The sequence below is a fragment of the Chiloscyllium plagiosum genome, chromosome 7, assembly GCF_004010195.1.
Source record: "Chiloscyllium plagiosum isolate BGI_BamShark_2017 chromosome 7, ASM401019v2, whole genome shotgun sequence".
Lineage (NCBI taxonomy): Eukaryota > Metazoa > Chordata > Chondrichthyes > Orectolobiformes > Hemiscylliidae > Chiloscyllium > Chiloscyllium plagiosum.
Genome location: NC_057716.1, coordinates 11,327,122 through 11,347,921, shown reverse-complemented (window position 1 = coordinate 11,347,921; position 20,800 = coordinate 11,327,122). Strand labels below are relative to the sequence as shown.

The window sequence follows — 20,800 nt, the reverse complement described above, 5'->3', positions numbered from 1 at the left end:
GTTTTGACCATACACGTACATGCACAAATTTATTGCTGTAAACAAATGTAAGTATAAGTCTGACCAAAGAAAATTATGAGGGGCATGTGGTGAGGGTATACCAGAAAAATACATTAAACATTTGATAGTGGATAATCAATGGCTACCATTAAAGCAATTATAAAAATCTACAACAGATATACATTCTTCTAAGGCAAAAACAGCTGAAATGAAAGGCGAATCACCATAGTCAAGAAAGAAGCTAAAGATTGTATTATATTAAATGAAGTTGTTTGCAAGAAAGCCAGAAATAATGGTAAACTAAAAGATTGGGAACAGTTTAATGCACAAAAGGAGGACCAAAATACTGATCAGGCAAAGGGGAAGATACGATGAATGCAACTTAGCAAGGCACCTACAGGAGGACCATGTAAAGCTTTTATTGATATATGAAAGGAAAAGATGAGCAAGGATAAATATGGGCTGTTATAGGCAAGGGACAGGAGAATTTATATTGGAGAACAGGGAACAGTGAGAAGAATTAGTTACTTTGCATCTGCCTTGACAGAAGACAGTATAGAATTCCAGAAACATTAGGCGGCCAAGGGACTCACATAGAGCAAGAGACAGCACTTGAAAACTAACTCGATTGAGGATTGATAAATCTCTTTGACCAGATGAGTTTCAGCCCAGTGTATTGAAACAGGATGCAGTGGATACGTTGGTGGTAATTTTATAGATGCTGGAAAAGATTCCTGTTGACTGAAGGTAGTAAATTTAACTCCATTATTGAAGAGGAGAAGCAAGAGTGGACAACTACAGACATATTAGCTTGATGCCCATAGAAGGGATATTGTTAGAATCTATTATAAAGGATGGGGATAACAGAATATTTAGAAAATAATGGCAAATTGGAAGAATCGACATGGATTTATGAAAGGGAAACAATGTTTGATAAACTTGGCATTTTCTGAGGATGTTACTTGTAGAATAGACAAGATAGACAAAAAGGAACCAGTGGGTGAGTGTATTGGATTTTCATAAGGCTTTTGATAAGGTCTCACACAGGCGGTTAGTAAAATTTAAACACATGAGACTGAGGGAAATATACAAGTATGGATTGACAATTGGTTAACAGACAGGAAGTAGAGAGCAGGAATAAACAGATCACTTTTAGGATGGCAGGCTTACTAGTGAAGTACCTCAAGGGTAACTGCCAGGTTCACAAATGCTCATAGTCGGTGTAAATGATTTAGATGTTGGGGTCAGTTGGAATATTTCTAAATTTTCTGATGACAGCAAATTAGGTGGAACATGAAAATGACGCAAGAGGCTGCACATAATAGATGGAATATAATGTGAAGTTGTTCATTTTGGTAGAGAAAAAAACACAGGCAGAAGTATGGGTGCCTAAAAGTATTTGGGTTTCCTTACCCACAAGTCACTAAAAGCGAGCATGCAGAAACAGCAAGCAATTAGAAAGGCAAAATTACAAGTTAACATTCTTTTCAAGGGAATTTGTGTAGAGATGTAAAGATGCCTTGTTGCAATTGTACTCAGCCCATTAAGATCTCACCTGGAGTATTGTGTACAATTTTGGACTTTTTATTTATGGAAAAGAATATACTTGCCATAGAAGTAATTCAACGGAAGTTCATCACGTTAATCCTTGGGATGGCAAGGTTTTTTTGAGGAGAAATTGAGAAAATTGGGTCTGTACTCTCCAGTGCTTGAAACAATCAGAGGCTAACACTTAGAAAATTCTTATGGCCATGGCAATATCCTCCAGGAACATAACGGGCAGGCCATTTAAGGTCAAGATGAGGAGCAATTTCTTTACTCAGAGAATGATGGATCTTGGAATTCCATATCCCAGAGGCTGTGGAAGCTTAATCACTGAGCAGGTTGGAGACAAAAAATTATAGGTTTCTGGAGACTAATAGCATTCATGGGTAAGCAAATAGTGAGGGAAACTTGCATTCGGGACATTATCAGCCATAATCTAGAATGGCAGGGCAAGCTCATCGGCTGAATAGCCTATTTCTGTTCCTTTTTAAAGGATCGCAGGAGTAGACTACCTGTTAAAGACCAATTCATGGTCTGTTTGAAAAATGTACTTCAATGGAGGCAAGTCTGTTACACACAGATTTCGGAGGGTTTAGCAGACTTGCCTATCTTTAAACTGACTTCAAATACTAAACAAATGGATAAACCAATATAACCCCTTATTAAAGGGTTAATTCATGGGGAAGAATTAATAGCAAAAAGAATCTCAACTCAAAAATTCTGGTAATCAAACATGAGAAAGAATACATGAAATCAAAATGAAGTTTTTTGGGTTGCTAGTAACATTGGTTATTAACTTTACCTGTAAATACAATTTTCTTATAACAGATGATTCCAAAAATAACTTTTAAACCTTTATGCAATCAAATAAATTCTCCAACTGCAGCATTCAGGAAAAAAATCCTTTTACACCCCACCGTAAATACTCAATGATTGGAGCAAAGTGATTCTCATTATGCATAGCTGGGGCACAACAGTCCCACTGGAAAAAGAGTTGCTTCCAGTAATTATTTTAATTTAAAAAAAAACTTTGGAATGAAGTGAGTAGAGGTACCATTAGCAACGTAGAATTTCAAAAGGCACACAAATTTTCGTTCGATAAGGTTTAGTGTGTCAGTGACCAGCGCTTAACTGTACCTTGTAACTCTGCAGCTGGATTCTCTGCCCCTTCTTTCCCTGTTTGAGAGACCTGGTAATAAGCACTATCTGCACCTCGCAAAGTCTCTTTTCTCTGTATGGACAGATCAGGGCTTTTACCCCCTGAACCTCGGAAAAATGACAAAACTCCAGGTGTCTTTCTTGCTAGAAAAGACCAAGAACATTTCTTTTTATAATTTCTAAATGAATTCCTATCCACTTTTGCTAATAACTACAAGCAGCAAGCCAATGGTAGCAATGTAGTTAAAAAAACTGTGGTGCTGCTATGCTGTTTATGTAATAATACACTACAAAGCAAGTATTGTGTCTGCTTTTAAAAGTAAACTTACAAGTCTGCTCAGATTCTGTACTGCGATTTCCTTGACTGCTGTTGCTTTCTGAATGTCTTGCAGGACTATTGGCCTTCGGTCTGTCTGCATTACTGAAATATAGCCAATGCAAGAGAGGCATTACATATAAATATTTCCTTAAAACATATAAAAGTTAAATGCATGGCATTTCTTTTTCTTTTCATATGTAGAAATGTACAGAAACATTGCAGTGTTTTTCAGGAATCAGGAATATTTCAGAAATTTTGTTCAGCTGGTTCTAATGAAGATTGAAACTAGACAGCAAAGGTTTAATAAAGCTTTCAATCAAACTGCATAAGAAAGACATTACAGAGAAAGAATAAAAGATCACTAAACAGTTAAAAATTTGTAATAGCAACCTAAAAGGGGAAGAACTTGACTTGAGCAACACCAAACAAATATTGTGGAAATTCATAGCCATAACAATATTTAATGTAATAAAACATTCTAAAATGCTTCATTAAAAAAAACAAAACCTAAACACAAAATCCTGCTATGATCCATGCTAATTTTCCTTCACTTGCTCCCACTTCACCCCCATCCAATTACTTTGCCTGTTGTACTCCTTCGTCATTCCCAGTCATCATACATTCTCTTCCAAGATCTTCTACAGCATTCTTGTACTCCTTACAACTAGAGAAAACATTAAAATGTTAAAGTCCAGACTTCACATAATGGACATAATAAATGCTAAAAGGAAGAATACTTTTAAGAAAAAACATGTACAGTACCTGAGAGCAAATGCAATGATTGAACTTGGTTCCTTCTCACATACTGTAATTGGCACACGTTCATGGTCCCACATCAGGTAATGCTTGTCAGGATCACTATAAAAGAATTCAAAATTCACAGCACATACCAAAATCATTTAATATGTTACTTATACACATGACCCAGACCACAGACCGAGACAGTCTTTTTCATGTATTTAATATGCTTTAAAACTACAGTGGAATTAATGTTTCATTGTATTAATTTTATTTAAGTGAATGAGCAACAAGCAATATTTCATGTTGAGAGTTTCTATCACTAATTCTTATTGCACTATGCTTTTAAGTAATATTAAACATAAACTGCGCATGTTGAGATACATTAGGCTTGATCATTGCATCAGGGTAATCACTGTTCACAATTGTTTATTTAAAGCATTAGTGAAAAGCACAAACATATTCTGGTTTCACTCAAGTTATTGCAAATTAGGAACACAACATTTAGAAATGAAATTCAAAATGTGATCGACTGGACCGGAAAGGTTACTCTTTAAAACACAAGGTTAAAAAAAGTACATACGAACATACATAACAGGAGCAAGCATAGGCCATTCAGCCCATCAAGCCTCCTCAACCATTCAAGAAAATCATGGGTGATTGGATAATTAACCTTAAATCTGCATTTCCACCTGCCCTGATAACCTTTCAGCCCTTGTTTAACGTGAACCTCTTTACCATAAAGAAAGGATTTTACTTCCATTACTTTTTCAGAGTTTTAAAGATACTCAACCCCACTACCCTCGAGAGAAACAATTTTGTCTAAAACCTGTTCCAAATGGGAGATGCTTGATTTCTTAAACAGTGACCCCTAGTTTTAAATTCATCCATAAGAGGAAACATCCTCTCCACATCTATCCTGTCAAGACCACTTAAGATCATATCTTTTACAATCAAGTTGCCTCTTACTTTTCCAAACTCCAATGGATACAAGCTGACCTGCCCAACCTTTCTTCATAAGGCAAATCCCCATTCCACACATTAATCTAGTAAACCTTCTCTGAGCTGCTTCCAACACATCCACATCCTTCCTTACAGTATTCAAAACTGGACAATGTTTCAGATGCAGTCTCAGGAGAGCCTGTGCAAATGAAGCATAACCTCCCTACTTTTGTAATCATTGCCCTGGTGGTAAATAATGATATTCATTTACCTTTCCGAATTCTTGCTGCAGCTGTACATTAACCTTGTTCGATTAATGCACTAGGTCATCCAGATCTCTCTGCATCTCAAAGCTTTGCAACCTCCTATCATTTAGATACAGTTCTTCTTGCTAATTTGGACAACTTTACATTTTGCCAACCTACAATCCATTTGCCACATTTTTGCACATTAACTTAACCTATCTACCCAGCTATATTTTTGTAGCCTTCTTGTGTCCTCTTCACAACGTACTTCCCTTTTATTTTGTATTATCCCTTCATCCAAGTCATTTATACTCAGTGTGACCAGTTAAAATCCCAACAGCAATCTTCGTGGCATTCCATCCACTACATCTTGTCAATCAGAGAAGGATACATTTATATCTACTCTCTGCTTCTTATCAGTCAGTCTATCAATGTCAACATGAACTTTCATTTTCCACAAAAAAAATCTTTAATATGGCACCGAATGAAGGTTTTCTGGAAATCTAAATACATCCACTGGTTCCCCTTTACCCACAACTTGGTTTTGCTCCTCAGAAAAATCCAACAGAGTATCATTACTTTTTTTCTTACTATACTCTTTTGAATGGTTTCCTATATCATGGTGCCATGGTTAGTTAGCACATTCACACTGCAGTCCTCACTCTCATCCTAACGGGATGAAAGAATCTCAAACCTCTTTGGAAAAATTGCAAAGGGTGAGCTGCCTGCACTCCTACCCCTGGGTCCTCTTACCTGCCTCTCAGTCACATTCTACTCCCTGAGCTACTATCAAATCAGATGATCCAACCTCAAGAGATATGATCACTTCTTGGTACAAAGAATCCAGGTAACATTTCCCCTCCCTGATTTGTCACAATGTCTGTGGTTCAGTCTCCAGCTCAAACTGAGTTGAAGCTGCTTGAGCTTCAGACACTTGCAGCAGATTTGTTTACTCTGAACCAAATTGGCATCCAGGAACTCCCATATGTTGAAAAACTGTGACACATCACCTATCTTGGCCTCCTTAATATATTCTGATTAATTATATTATTTTATTTAATTTTATAGTTTTTTTGGTATATTTTATTAATGTTACCATCAGTTGCTATAGTACATTGAATTTTAGCAATAAAATAAACCTTAGTCATTTACGAGATACTCACCAAATAACTGTACTAGAAGAACTTTCAATTCCAGAGGCTGAAAATGTTTAAACAAAAACAACAGAACTCCTCTTTTCTTTTCTCTCAGAACTTCCTTAATCACTTAATTTCCATACTCTTCCATAAATCGTATTAAGTTAGCCAGGTTTATATGTTCCTAAGACAAAAGGCCATGCAGACTCACTTAGTGAGGATGTAGTTTCAGCAGGTTCTTAATTGATCTGTTCTTTCACTGGTAGCCTTGTTAAACCCTGCTTAAGGCTGGCAACTGCAGAATTTACACTATAAATTTCAGTGCAATGTGACGTGCAAACTAAAATAGACATTCCCACCCAACAACTGCATTTGGCTTTAAAATGCGTAGGTAGAACAAAAGAAACTTACAATGGGAAAGGAATGGGGTTGTAACTGTTTCCAGGAAGTAGATTCGCAAAAATAGCCTTCATAGTTGACTTTTCTTTTACTTGACTGTCACTGGAGCCCAAAAGGTGTCCATCATATACATCTGCAAGTTCAACATAACCTGTTAAAACCCATTATTTGAGAAGGTTGTCACACAAACAAAGATGTCAAAGTCTCAAATGCATCCCAGTACATTTCCACTTGGACAGCTTTAAGAGAACTCAATATGCAGAATGACTAGAGTGTCAATGCTATTGTTTGCTCTTAAAACAAAACAAATGGCTTTACTTAAAGACAGTATATTATCCAAGACAACAGTAGAGGAAAAAAAAAGTTCTAGCAAAATCACTCGGCCATTGGCAAAGTGCAGAGACTCAATGTGCCAATTTACTGCATTACAACCTTAAAAGTTACAGAATTTCCCTTATTTTATTACACTCCTTTCTCTGGTCTAGAGATTCAGAATGTTCCAACATTAGGTTTTAGTATAAATATAACCAAAGTATAGGTAACAGTTTACTTGACAGCGCATTTGTAATTTACCAATTAAATCCCTCAATTGTAACAGATTCCCACGAACTGCTATTCTGTGTACAGTTAGTGAATATTAATTAAAAGAGTATGTTCTGCCTGTAGTACTCTATTTTGAAAGTAATTAAACCAATTACAAAGATTTTTCCCAACAGGATATTATAAAGGTGGCAGTTAATGTTAGGCTTGATTCCACAGAATATGGGAATATGATACAAAAATAAAACAGTTAAGTCAATATTATTTAAGTATTGCAAGGTTTGTTTTTAAACTTGCATTAACAAAGCCCAAACTGATCAGGTCTCAAGAACTGAAAAGACACCATTTTTACTAAGCACAGAACTAAGCATAATGAAAATTTTATTACTCAAGAAGTAATTTCTGCCAAGGGAGGAAAAAAAAGCCAAAAACCTATTAAAGATAAATACAGTTAGATGGAAAAAGGCCATACCAAAAAGTATTTTTCAGAGCAAAATTAGAAGATAAACAATGGTAAATGAATAAGTTTTCAAACTATGGCATTTACCTATTCACACATAGACTTTTAAAACACTCTTTCATGGCATAAGAGCATCACTGGTTGGATGGTAATTATTTATTGCTTATCTTTAGTTACCCTTGAGAAGATGCCTTCTGGAACTGCTACAGTCCATATGATGCAAATATACTCTGCTTTTAAGAGTTGCAGAGTTTTGGATCAGTGACACTGAGAAATTGCAATATAGTTCAAAATCAGGATGGTGCCTGTAGTGCTGAGGAAAACTTGTAAATGCCCTCCTGCATCTGCTGTCCTGATTCCTCTAGCTGATAGGTGTCAGAGGTTTATAAAGTGCTACTGAACAAGTATGGGTGAGTTGTTGCAATGCACCCTGAAATAACTCCATAGATGCCAGGATCCCGTCACCAAGTCATGGGTTATTTACACACAGAAGTGGAGAGTCCTTGCCACTGATCTGGCTTTCTCAAAGCCAGCTTTCAGTGTGAACAGAACCCCTGATGCTTGTTTTTATATCTGACTGATTGGACTAGATTAATAGTGCCAATCAATCAGGGAATTCATTTTCTACTCACTCCACACCTTATAGATAGTAGATACTGCTGCCATTGTGTATCAATATTGGGGGAAATGAATATTCAAAGTGATGAAGTGGATATAAACCAAATGTTCTGGATGGTGTTGGAGCTGCACTCATTCAAGCTAATGGAAAGTATTCATTACATTCCTGACTTGAAGATAGCAGACTGGCGTTGAGAGTCAGGAAGTGAGTTATTTGTCAACAGTATTTTTATGGCTGGTCCAGTGCAGTTTCTGATCTATGTAAGCTCTAGGATAGCTGGGTGTGTCAGCAACATTAATGCTGAATGTCAAGGGGTAATGATTTAGATTTTATATGGTATCATATTGCTTGACACTTATTTGGTGAGATTACTGATCATTTATTAGTCCATGTCTGGGTGTTAGCCAGTCTTTCTGCATATTAGCACTGACTGCTTCAGGATCTCAATCGCAAATGGCGTTGAACATTGAGGATGTTTGCTGATTGCGCAATTTTGCTGTTATGACAGATCATTGATGAAGCAGCTGAAGATGGTTGGGCCTGGGATGCTACACCAAGGAACTCTTGCAGTGAGTCCTGGAGTTGAGATGACTGACCACCAACAACCAAAATTATCTTACCTGGTGCTAGGTATGACTCCAACCAATGGAGAGGTCGCCCCTATTTTCCATTGACTAGTTTTTGCTCTGGTTCCTTTATGCCATTCTCAAATGCTGCTTCATTGTCAAGGAAGGAGGACACACTAATTTGAGAAATGTCCCACTCACAAGGTCAAAGACCTGCAGGTCTACTAGTACATATCATGCACCAAACACAATGCTGCTTTATAGAGTGGGTAGTGGCAATACACTCAGTGAACTGCATAGAAAATGTTGAATAAGATCAACTTCACCAACTGGCAAAATTGTGACATGAATTTACAAAGCTTGAAGATAATAAAGAATATTCATAACCCTAGTGTTATAAGGCTGCTGTGACCACCTGATAAACCCAGGCAAAACACATGGAATATACAAAAATCTACAGCCACAGAATTATCATCTCAATCAAGCAGCACTGAACTGGAGAGAGATATAATTATTTGCATCTCATGTTTTTCTCATATTTGATAACTTCACAAATGGAAGATGAAAGGTTATGCATGTAGACAATGGAGCTAGACTGGGAATAAACAAAGGAATCATATCTCAGTAGCTTGAATTGAGCTACATGAACTGAACACAGAAAGGATGCCAAAACTCTTCCTATTCGCTTGATCACAATCTCAATCTCAGCAAAACAGCTTTGGTCAAAGAGAAATCATCTTACACAAATCTCAGTTGCTTGAGATAACTAGGGTATCTGCAAGCTCCACCACTCTTATGTAAACAGAACAGCTATGCAGTTAGGACTTAGGTTTCACTCTCCTAACTCCAAAATACTCCAAAGACTGCCATCTGCAATTGCCCTTATCTCCTTGCTTATACTAAGTACCACTCCTCCCCAACCTCCCACCTTTTAAGCTTATTAGATTAGATTACTTACACAGTGTGGAAACAGGCCCTTCGGCCCAACAAGTCCACACCGACCCTCCGAAGAGCAACACACCCAGACCCATTCCCCTACATTTACTCCTTCACCTAACACTACGGGCAATTTAGCATGGCCAATTCACCTAACCTGCACATCTTTGGACTGTGGGAGGAAACCGGAGTACCTGGAGGAAACCCACGCAGACGCGGGAGAATGTGCAAACTCCACACAGGCAGTTGCCCGAGGTGGGAATTGAACCCGGGACTCTGGCGCTGTGAGGCAGCAGTGCTAACCACTGTGCCACCCATTGCCAATGTGTTGTGCGGGTTTGTTGTCACACAAGTTTCATTGGTTAATATTCCATGCCGACATTCAAAAAAACCTGTTGAATTGACTTAGTTGTCCAAATAAATGGAAAGTAAGTTTAATTGAAGTCGAATAACAATATGCTAAAAATGGTTTTTAAAAACGATATTTGTTGTGAATGACTAAAGCAAGGTTTAAAAGCAGAAGTGTGACGACCACTCGTGATCTTGTCGTAATACATTGCATTTTGGAAGTTATCAATACTTAACATGGTCAACTTTTATTTTCAGCAATGCAAAACAAAAACAGCAGGAGAGCATCCACCCTCAAGTAACATCTATAGACAGAGAAACAGAGTTAATTATTTAGGGAGACATTAACTCTCTGCCTTTGGAGATGCTATCAGGCCTGTTGAACAATTCCAGCATGTTGTTTTTATTCTTTATTCATGTCACAGATACTGCAAAATCTTTTTATGAACTTCCTACCGTCAGAATTGTTGGTGTCTTGGTCACTGCTAACAGACACTGTGGGAATATTGGGTCCAGAAGACAGTTGTTCGATGCATACCTCTGGGCAGGAGGGTAACTGAGAATTGGCAGTGTTGGTAGAGTTAGCTGCTGTGATAGGCAATGTGCGATCTTCTGCAAGACAGAATTTATTTTCATCACTGGTTTCATAAGTTTAAGATCACAAAAACTGATGCTAAATGTCATTAACTTTTTTATTGCAGCTGCAAATTACTTTTAATAATCATAATTTTTTAAAAATCACCAAAATAAAAGAGTAACGTTTATGCTTATAGATGGTTTATACCTGATAACAGCATATGTTGCATTCAAAAGTATGTATAATTAACATAAAAACTTAACCCTCTTTATATCAATCTTCCCTCTATTACACACAGTGCTTGAGCTGCAATGTTATTTCTACAATATATGGAATAGAATTTTAATTTCTGATTAGATCTGATTGCAAACAAAGTCTTTCAGGCGTGGTAGCGATATAAACATTAAGTTCTGAGGTAAAACAATAAAACACAATCCTCAGAAACATACCCAAACTAGCAGACAATGCAACCAAAAACTATAGCCACATTACCTTACATCAAAGACATATTAAAATTAACTTGCAGACTACTCAGACCCCTTGGCAGTGTGGTAGCCCACAAACCAACCAACACACTTAAACTGCAACTAATGAACTTAAAGGATCAATTAGATATTACTAGCAAAACTGATGTCTTTACAAAATAACATGCAAGAACTGCAAAAAACACTACATCGGACAAACAAGCAGGAAACTTGCCACCAGGATACATGAACACCAACTAACCACTAAAAGACACGACCCACTATCACTAGTTTCCATACATACAGACAAAAGGAGGACACCACTTTGACTGGGACAACACACACATCCGGGGACAGGCGAATCAAAGAAATGCATGAAAATTCTTAGAGGAATGGCATTCTAAACAGAACTCCATCAATAAACACATCGACTTAGATCGAAACTACCTTCCCTTGAAAAAAAAGAACCGGAAATGACATCACCCATCTTAAGAATCCAAGGTGGGACATACCACCAGCGCTTCACCAGAGACTCTCACTGATGATGTTACTTAGTCATGGTGACGAAATGTCTGAAAACAAGCCTTCCAGCTCAGCGAGATAACTTGCATATTTATCATCAACTTGAGCTACAAACTTCTCAAAATTGCTAAAATATACATTTGTCAAGTGGCAACTTAGGACAAGTATGTCTATGAAATATTGCAAAGCAAAAGCAAGGCGGTACCTGGAGGGGATATTGAACCTTAGCTACTTGCAGAACAGAACACTGGATGTCAAAGAAAATTAATCACAAAGGGAAGAACCCTTCCCTACTTCCCAGCCAAAACAAATGAAAAAACTGGTAGAGGTTATGAGTGTGCAACATTTCAGAAGAAATATTTTTGACAGACATGTACAAATACCTTTCATTAGTTCAGCTCCAAATATGTTTGCATTTCAATATTCCAAAATAGGTTTCAGGTAATCTTTACTAAATAAGAGCAGGCAAAGAAATTTATTTGAAATTTCTTTATCTTTCTTTGACTTACACTGCTTCCAAAATTGGGAAATTGAAAAAAAAGTGATATAGCTACTAGAACTAAGCTTCGTACAGCTTGAGACCAATGCCTGTAAAGAAGCAACGAAAGAAAATAAAAACCACATATTCCAAAATCCATACAGTTGAACAGCTCCACCATGACAGAGGCTGAGGGAATCTCACACCCTGCTTCACTGTCAGGGGCCTGGAGGTCCTGCTGCGTGGGGGTGGGGTTGGTTGGAGAAGTGGGCAGTATTCTTCCTGAGGCCTTGGTGATATTCTATTTACTGGGTGATTGGGTAGCTTTAACTGATTAAAGTCATGATTATACCCATAGTACAGAACATGGATTTTAATAGTGATGTTTGGTTTAATCATAATGAAGCAGTTCTCACGCTGATTAGATTTTGAAAAAGACCAAGCCAAACCTTTATCTCCATTTGGTAGTCCTGAGGTTGAACTGCGTGGAGAAGTATCCAGTACACTGCTCTGTAAAAAAACATTCGTTAACAAAATGAAAAAAAATGAAATTAAAAAAATAAAAGTTTGAAAGATCAACAAATGGTTAGGTCAGCAATACATTATGAATAAGAGATAAGACAGTTGTTTCTAAACCATCGCTTCCAATTTAATGTAAAATAGCATCTCCTGAAAAAGGTGAATGATATGCAGCCGGGCTGGACTCCATCTGGCAACAGGCCAAGTCATGTTTGCCATTTGGATGGAGACCTGGTGTATGATTAATTGGAACCTGCCATATTTCACACCTGAACACAAACATTTGGCTGTCTTTCCATTGTGAGGATTTACAGGATTCCCAGGCAGACATGGTAGCAACAGCCATTAGAGGCAACAGGGAAAAAAAAAGTTCTCTAATAGCTACTAGGAAAAATGCGAATGAATGCAGTCCTCTGGTCGAATCGAAGAAACATACAGAGATCCAAGGTCACTGGAAGATTTGCCTTAGTTTTGGGAGAAGCAATTATGGGGATGGACCTTACTCAAAGTTGGTTTGGGAATTTTCATAACTGTGGGAAAAGGACCTTTGATGGTCACGGAATATTATGATTCAGTGAAATGGGGAGAGGTGGACACAGTAGAAGTGACTTTGAACTATTTCCTGTTAAGACTGCAATTTTGTGGAGAGTGCACTGTAACGTATATACATGATGCAGTGTTAAGACATTTAAAAAGTTATTATTTCTGCAGTTCAAAGCAGTGCTTCACAAATCTTTTGCAAACTGTGACTCTGTATTGAGGCCTCATAGTTGTTGTGCATTATGAGAGGTGGTGTGGGAAGGTGGGCAATAAACCTATGACAGCAGGGGATGGGGAAAGAGTAGACCTGCGAGAATGGGGAAGTGAGGGGGGGAAATGCAGAGCATTTCCAGTCTTTATATTTGATTTTCTGCACCTGCGTTCTTTGTTTTATATTAAAATAATGTAAAATGAGTGTCTCCAATTCAGAAAAAAACACTTTTGCTTTGCTGACAATCATGCTTTGGGATCGAGAAAGAAAGGAGAGAGAGCTAAGCTGAAGCAAAGAGAATACAAATGAAAACTGTAAATGAAGTAAAGGGGGAAACAAGATTGCACTCATTAATTGAGTTAATACAAGTAAGTTATCAAGAAGTTAATTACCTTCGTTTCTTCAGTAGACCTCAATCTACCAGGACTTGGTGGTACTGTTGGTCGTTTCCGTCCTTTTTCTTGTTGAAACAAATCTTGTAGTCTACAAGAATGGGATTTTTTAAAAACAAGTTCATGTTGTGCTAGAAAATTGAATAGTACCTATTGCAGTATCTAAACAGGAAAAAAGAACCCTCACAAATTAGAAAATCTTTCTTAACTGCATCAATTAGGCAGATTAGACAGCTGGCAATTAAATATTGTCAATCAATTGACATAACTATATGTGATAGAAGTTGTAAATAATAGGCTGTCACTGCTATTTATTATTCCATAACCACTCTTCTCCATTTTAAATATTTTTAAATCAACTTGATTAGTGATATTAAGACACAAGTCTGAGCAAGAGAGGATGGGAACCCAGGCCTTCTGGCTCCAATGTAGGGTCACTACCATGACACATGAGCCCTCAGACTGAATTTCCATACAAAGCTTTAAGCTTCTCCTGCTCCTTGGATGCTATGTCAATTCTCCTGTTCCTTGGATGCTGCATCGATTCTCCTGCTCCTTGGATGCTGCCACCTATCGCATTCCCAACACCCCTTCCCCAAGTCCCTCTTCCCTACCTTTTATCTTAGTCTGCTTGGCACACCTTTCTCATTCCTGAAGAAGGGCTTATGCCCGAAACGTTGATTCTCCTGCTACTTGGATGCTGCCTGACCTGCTGCGCTTTTCCAGCAACACACTTTTCAGCTACTCAAATACAGTGCAATTCTCTTCAGTTTTACTTGGTATTTATTGATGTAATTTTAACTTTGCATTCATATATATATATAAAATTGTAATTGGGTATAATAATTGACATAAACTAACAAGTATTTGAAGTGATTATGGTAGCCTCAGTCCCACCTGTTATTCCAAGCCTGTAACAGCTCACACAAATTCTGTTTCTTGGTAATTAAGCAATCATCCAAAAATACCAACTGCTGAGGGTTGTCGACTGGGGAGGTCAACAATCTTGCTTGAGTTTTTTCAAACCAGTTTCGAAACTCTGCCTCTTCCATCTGTATCCACAAATAAAATACAAATAAATCAACAAGGGATAAGTTTAATGAGAAGGAAGGGGGGCATCAAACATTAAACAAAATTTTAAATGTTATTTTACATATGCTATGTTCAAACTGATAGATAAAATAGTTACTTCTTTTTGTGCAAACAAATCTTCAATTTTTTCTTCTCTTGTTTTGTTGAAGGTATCAGTTTTCAGGGACACCAGGCGATCGTCTACTGCCGAATAGATTTGTGACACCCTGAAAAAAGCCGATATTTGTTAGTCACCATCTTTAATCAATTTATACACTCAGCAAGAAATTTTTTGCCAACTGGTTTCAAACTTACTTTTGTGAAAAATCCTTCAAATCCTGAATAATCAATTGCTTTGATGGCATTTGAGGTTTGATGTGTATTTCTAGTGGGGGTAGGCAAATTTCAAGCATTCTAATGGGGGAAAAGCTGGTAGTAGAAAAAGTAAACATATTTGTCAATTAATAGCAGGAATAATACATTTATTGTATAATGTTTCTGAAAAATGATGCAATTGAAATGTTTAAGATGCCATTAAAGTAACTCAATTAAAATCAGGAAAAATAAATAGACTGAATGTAGAACTAATATTCTGCATTGTCCTTTGGAAGATTCTAGTTGATGAATAGAAATGATTTTGGTAAAATGAGCATCCTTTGCTGAGATTAACAAGGTGGAATCGGGCGAGTTCTGAGTTTGTCTTGCTGTTACAATTTCTGAGTGCAACAAAGCAGTGAATTGGAGTCCATCTGACTTCATCGTACGCGACAGGCTTCAGTGGAGTCCTAGACAACAAAGAACTGCAAATACTGAAAATCTGAAGTTCTAAAGGATCCATGGATTCAAAGTGTTAACTCTGCTTTCTCTGTGTCAGATGCTGTCAGACCTGCTTAGTTGCTCCAGCAATGCATTTTGTTTCAATGCACTTCTATTGCAGCTTTTCTCAAGAAGCTTTTAGCAATGTTTTAGAAATGCAGTAAGAGAAGTTAAGTTCCCTGAGGTGCAGGACATTGAAGTTAGCTCCGATGTCACCACTGATCATCTCAATATTAAATAGTAACTACATAGCAATGATATTTTGGAGATAATTGATAAACTAGACTAGCTCAGGCTGTTAATAATTCTGGATGAAAGAGTTAATGCTTCACAAATACAGCAAGTGATTGACAAAACAGATCAAAGAACAAAAATCATGGGAATAAAGATAATTATAGATAAGTCAAATGTTATTTGCTCTTATATCGAAGTAAATAATTTGCATGAAACGATGATGGGAACATTTCACATCTTCTACTAAAAACAACCAACTGCTCAGCAGAGGATGTATCTGGTTTCCAAAACATTAATAAAACTTCTTAGAAGAATGTAAACTAAATTTTGATTTAATGCATTGACAATGAGCACAGGACGTTAGAAAAGACATGACTGGGCTTTTATTTACCTGAAAGATGCAACCATCTGATTATAAGAGAAATACTGGTGATAATCATGATGCATAGAGTGACCACAAGGCTCAGCGTTTGCTCTGCGGGTATACTGATAGCCATAGAATCTTAATTCCAGATACTTGGCAAAGGACATAGACCAAGAATCCCTGGACAGCGGAACCACAGGAGTTACCTATAGTAATACACAATGTATTATGTACACTGCAAAAACAAAATATTACATCCATTGAATAAAAGCTGGCAGAACATGATTTAATTTTACAAAATGGTTATCATGTGCTAATGATTATTCCGAATTACCTGTTTACATATTCTGCACCAAGAGTATGTTAATATTGTGTGCTGATAACCAGGAACAGGAGAATCCAGCTCTTTTAATACAATCTGTACACAACCATTACCATGCACAAAACGACGTATATGGTGCACCATAGGTGTTTCACAGAACATGCTGGGACACTGATAGGAGGGTCTGCAAAGAAAAACAAAATATTATAAGGTATAAAAAGTCCAAGACTTAAAATCTAAAGGTTTTGATACTTATAATTATATGACATTTTGGAATCTGTTAATATTTCAAGATCCTATTCAGTGATTCTGTTGATGTTTTCATCAAAAGCAAACTGTCTTTGCCCATAATTAAAAGCTTCAAGTATGCCTTCATGTGTTCTGTGATGTCTGTTCTTCAAAATTAAGTACCATATTATCTATTAGCAAAGACTGCAGCAGGAATTAGTGCAACCTCAATAACCAAATCATGAGAAATAGTCAGGCAATTACCAACAAATCCCTTATTCTATTAAATAAATCCTCTAATTAATACAACTTTACATCATGAACTAAATTAAGTATTTGTTGTAAATAAATAAGCCATACTAATCATCCTGCTTTATCAGCCATAATAAATGTCTAATGAGTTGTAGTTACAATTATCAACCTGTTTGGACAGGTTATGACACATCTGGGAGGTGAGACCTGAATCCACATCCCAGTGCTTTTTTTAAAAAATACATTGCTCTCAAAACTAATAAGGATATTTCTTGCAAAATTATTTTAGGCACTTGAAATACTGCAATTCAGAATCTGCAACTGCTAAACTAAACCATCAAATTACCTCAATGAAACACTACTTCTGTCTTACAGCTGAACTTGTGACTGTAGATAAAGGTACAATAAGAGAAATTTAATGGGAAAACTTAGATCAACAAATCAGATCTTTTGCATCAGAAGACATTTTTTGATTCTGCATAAAGAGACAAATATTAGAACAACTCCCACTGCACCCCCCCCCCCACCCCACACCAAACCATACCATAATTCAGCAACAGCTAATAGTTTTTTTTGTCTATTGGACAAAGCTCGAGAATGGCTAAATTTGAAGTATCAGCTGTGCAACAAATAGAGGCCAATGAGAGGAGGGTTTATTAGTAGGCAGTAATTATTTACAAGTCTAATAACTTCACGATTCTACAGCAGTTTAAGCTAAAGTTATTCAAGAAATGCAAAAATAATTAAAGCTTTGGTTACAGTTTAAATGAAATTGACACAATTCTTAAGTCCAAAGTGTGATTTTGAATCTACAGCAATCAGTTCGGAGAACCTGAAAACAAGTAATCCAAATGTTATATTGGGAATTAAAAATTCAGATCTGTTAAACTAGTAAAATAAGTTTACTTGTGAAAATAGTGGAGAACCATCATACTCACCTAAAGCAATATCTTTCTAAAAATATTCCTAAAGTCAGATCATTTTTTCCATAAAATTCCATTGTGACGATCCTAAAAATACAACCATCACAATCAAACATATTTGATAAAATAAGTTCAGCAATGATTATATGTAGTTAATAGTAATTATTTCAATAATATGGGAAAAATTCATCACTGTTTTTACATTTTTGGCAATGCCTAACAATATGGAAGTAAATTATTTCACAGATAATCTGCACTAAAGACAAGTCATTTCACTCATCCTCTTTGGTGCACGAGCAAAAGTATTTTTGTGTAGATTTTGCCTTATAAAAACAAGGAAAACATTTATTAAAATATTTCCAATCCATGGGATTAAGTCAGACCAAACGCAATAATATGGATTTGGAAAGGTTAACGACAAAATTGATGAAATGTACAATAACATTAAGAATTTACAAGATCTTTAATTGAAATGAAACATTACATCAATTAAAAAGCTTGTGCAATCAGTCTACTTTTCATGAACATAAGAATTTTACAAAACAACATCAGCAATCGGAAAGATCTCAACCTAGGAAAGCACATAACCTACTCACTTTTACTTTTTCATCTAGAAAATTAATAACCCTTATCTGCTGACAGCATAACCTAAGTGTGCTTGCAGGCAGGTTGCACTTTAGTTGCTGCACTCAGTGTCAGAAGTCAATAGATTCAAGTCCCACTCTAAAGCCTTAAGGGCAGTAGTGAATGGAGTATAACACTGTTAAAGGTTGCGGTTTTCCGATTAGACATTCATATATCGTCCAGTGAGTTTTCTCTTGTAAATGAGAAAGATTCCTTGGCAGTATTCAAAGAGCAGCAAGGACATTTACTCAATGTTCTAGCCAATAGCTACTCCACCATTAATATTGCAGAAAAAAATATCAGCTCAGCTGACTCATTGCTATTTGTGTACAGATGGTCTGACATTTTGCTCAGAAACCACAGTAATACATTTCTTTTGGTGTGAAGCAGCTTGAAAGTGGAAGGACTTGCATATATGCAAATTCATTCTTTAATGCTGCTGCACAGCAAACTTAACAATTTCTAAGGAAAATAGCTTGCATGTTTACAGTAGCTTTAGCATACTAAAATTGCTGAGGGGTGTATGGCTTTTTTCTCCAATGTCCTTTTAAAGAATAAAATGTCTTTCCTTACTTGGTGGCTCTTATCTGGCTAACAAAACACAGGAACTGAAAAAGCTAAAATTTCATGCTTGGATCCACCATGTAATCATTAAAGAGTGCAACATGTCACAACCCTATTGCACCGTATCAAATTGGTGGCTTTAAATGAAATGAAATACAATATAATTAAATGTACAACATTAAACTATTCCCATTATAAGATAGTGCAAAGTTTCTTCTTTTCACCAAACAATAAAGTAGGGGACTGGCTTGGAGATAGCAAGGGGCTGAGGGAGAACCATCAGCTGCGGAATCTCTTTGAAACTGATGGTGAGTTCAGGATTTAGTTTGTGGCGAGATAAATGACAAAATCCTGAAATTACAGACTTTTAAACACTGCTCGACCACAAGCCACAGCATTAGCAATTACTGAAATTAGCTGATGTGGCACATATTTCCCTATTTTGCACTGCCCCAAATGATTAAAGGATTCCCTAATTGTTTGATGAGGTGTAATTCGGCATTTCCTGGTGCTATGACTAGCATCTTTTGCTAACAGATTTGGTACTAAAAGATTAATTTGTTAAATACCACCATGATGATTTATTATTAGATTTCTTCAAGACTAATAACTTAAACTAATCACATTATGGCTACTAATCTTGGAGGAACTGAACAAACAGTGAAATTCACAACTAATCTTGGAGGAACTGTTGGGCGAAGTTCACAGCACAGAATCAGAGAAGTTAATTGTTGTTTTAAATCTGTCCAAGAGAAAGGCTGCAGTAGTGAGTATAGTGGATTCTTTCTTGATTATATGTTTTTGGAGATAAGTCTCTTGATTAAACTTAAAATATATTAATTTAATCTGGGGCAGTGTTTATAGAGGAATGAGACGGTGTTATTTTCTGGGTCTGTAGATTGTGAAGGAGCAAAAATGGCCTTTGCAGTGATATGTACTTCTTATCAGATATGGGAGTTTAAAGAGAGTTTAAGGGTTACTGCGGATTATATCTGCCATAAGTGCTGTTGGATGCGAATCTTATCAGATCGAGTGGATCGGTTGGAGAGACAGATAGAAGCAATGAGGAATTTGCAACAGCAACAGTATGTGATGGATGGCAGTTATAGGAAGGGGGGAAAAGTATCAGATACAGTCACATAGATGGGTTAACTCCAGGAAGGTTGAGAGAGGTAGCCAGCTAGTGCAGGAGTCTTTTGTGGATATACCCATTTCAAACAGGAATCCTGTTTTGGAAAATGTAGGGGGTGATGGATTCTCAGGGGAACGTAGCACGAACAGCCAAGTTTTGGGTGTTGAGACTGGCTCTAATGTAACGAGGGGTACGTCGGTTTCCAAGAGATCAATTGTGTTAGGGGATTCTGTAGTCAGAGGTACAGACAGACATTTCTGTGGCCAGCAGCGAAAAATCAGAATGGTGTGTTGTTTCCCTGATGCCAGGATCAAGGATGTCTCAGAGAGGATGCAGAGTGTTCTCACGGGGGAGAGAGGCCAGCAGGAGGTCATTGTCCACATTGGAACCAACGACATTGGAAGGGCAAAGGTTGAGACTCTGAAGGGAGATTACAGAGAGTTAGGCAGAAATTTTAAAAGGAGGTCCTCAAGGGTAGCAATATCTGGATTACTCCCAGTGCTACAAGCTAGTGAGGGCAGGAATAAGAGGATAGAGCAGATGAACGCATGGCTGAGGAGCTGGTGTATGGGAGAATGATTCACATTTTTGGATCATTGGAATCTCTTTTGGGGTA

General features: G+C 37.0%; 1 protein-coding gene across 4 annotated transcripts in view; it reads right to left on the bottom strand.

Annotated features, from left to right (window-relative positions):
- Positions 1-40: 40 nt before the first annotated feature.
- pikfyve (phosphoinositide kinase, FYVE finger containing) overlaps positions 41-20,800 on the bottom strand; it is a 130,817-nt gene continuing 110,057 nt past the window's right edge. The window contains exons 20-33 of one of the 4 annotated variants that reach the window (XM_043693036.1): positions 17,880-17,951; positions 16,474-16,645; positions 16,167-16,345; positions 15,041-15,154; positions 14,844-14,952; positions 14,552-14,706; positions 13,655-13,745; positions 12,442-12,502; positions 10,408-10,563; positions 6,495-6,615; positions 3,785-3,880; positions 3,603-3,686; positions 3,033-3,124; positions 41-2,847 (exon numbers count right to left, since the gene is read on the bottom strand). In XM_043693036.1, coding sequence (XP_043548971.1) covers positions 2,651-2,847; positions 3,033-3,124; positions 3,603-3,686; positions 3,785-3,880; positions 6,495-6,615; positions 10,408-10,563; positions 12,442-12,502; positions 13,655-13,745; positions 14,552-14,706; positions 14,844-14,952; positions 15,041-15,154; positions 16,167-16,345; positions 16,474-16,645; positions 17,880-17,951 — 1,699 coding nt within the window. In that variant the 3' untranslated portion in view covers positions 41-2,650. Of the gene's footprint in view, positions 2,848-3,032; positions 3,125-3,602; positions 3,687-3,784; positions 3,881-6,104; positions 6,268-6,494; positions 6,616-10,407; positions 10,564-12,441; positions 12,503-13,654; positions 13,746-14,551; positions 14,707-14,843; positions 14,953-15,040; positions 15,155-16,166; positions 16,346-16,473; positions 16,646-17,879; positions 17,952-20,800 lie in introns of those variants that run through there. The other 3 variants (XM_043693034.1, XM_043693035.1, XM_043693037.1) reach the window with 3 other exon arrangements.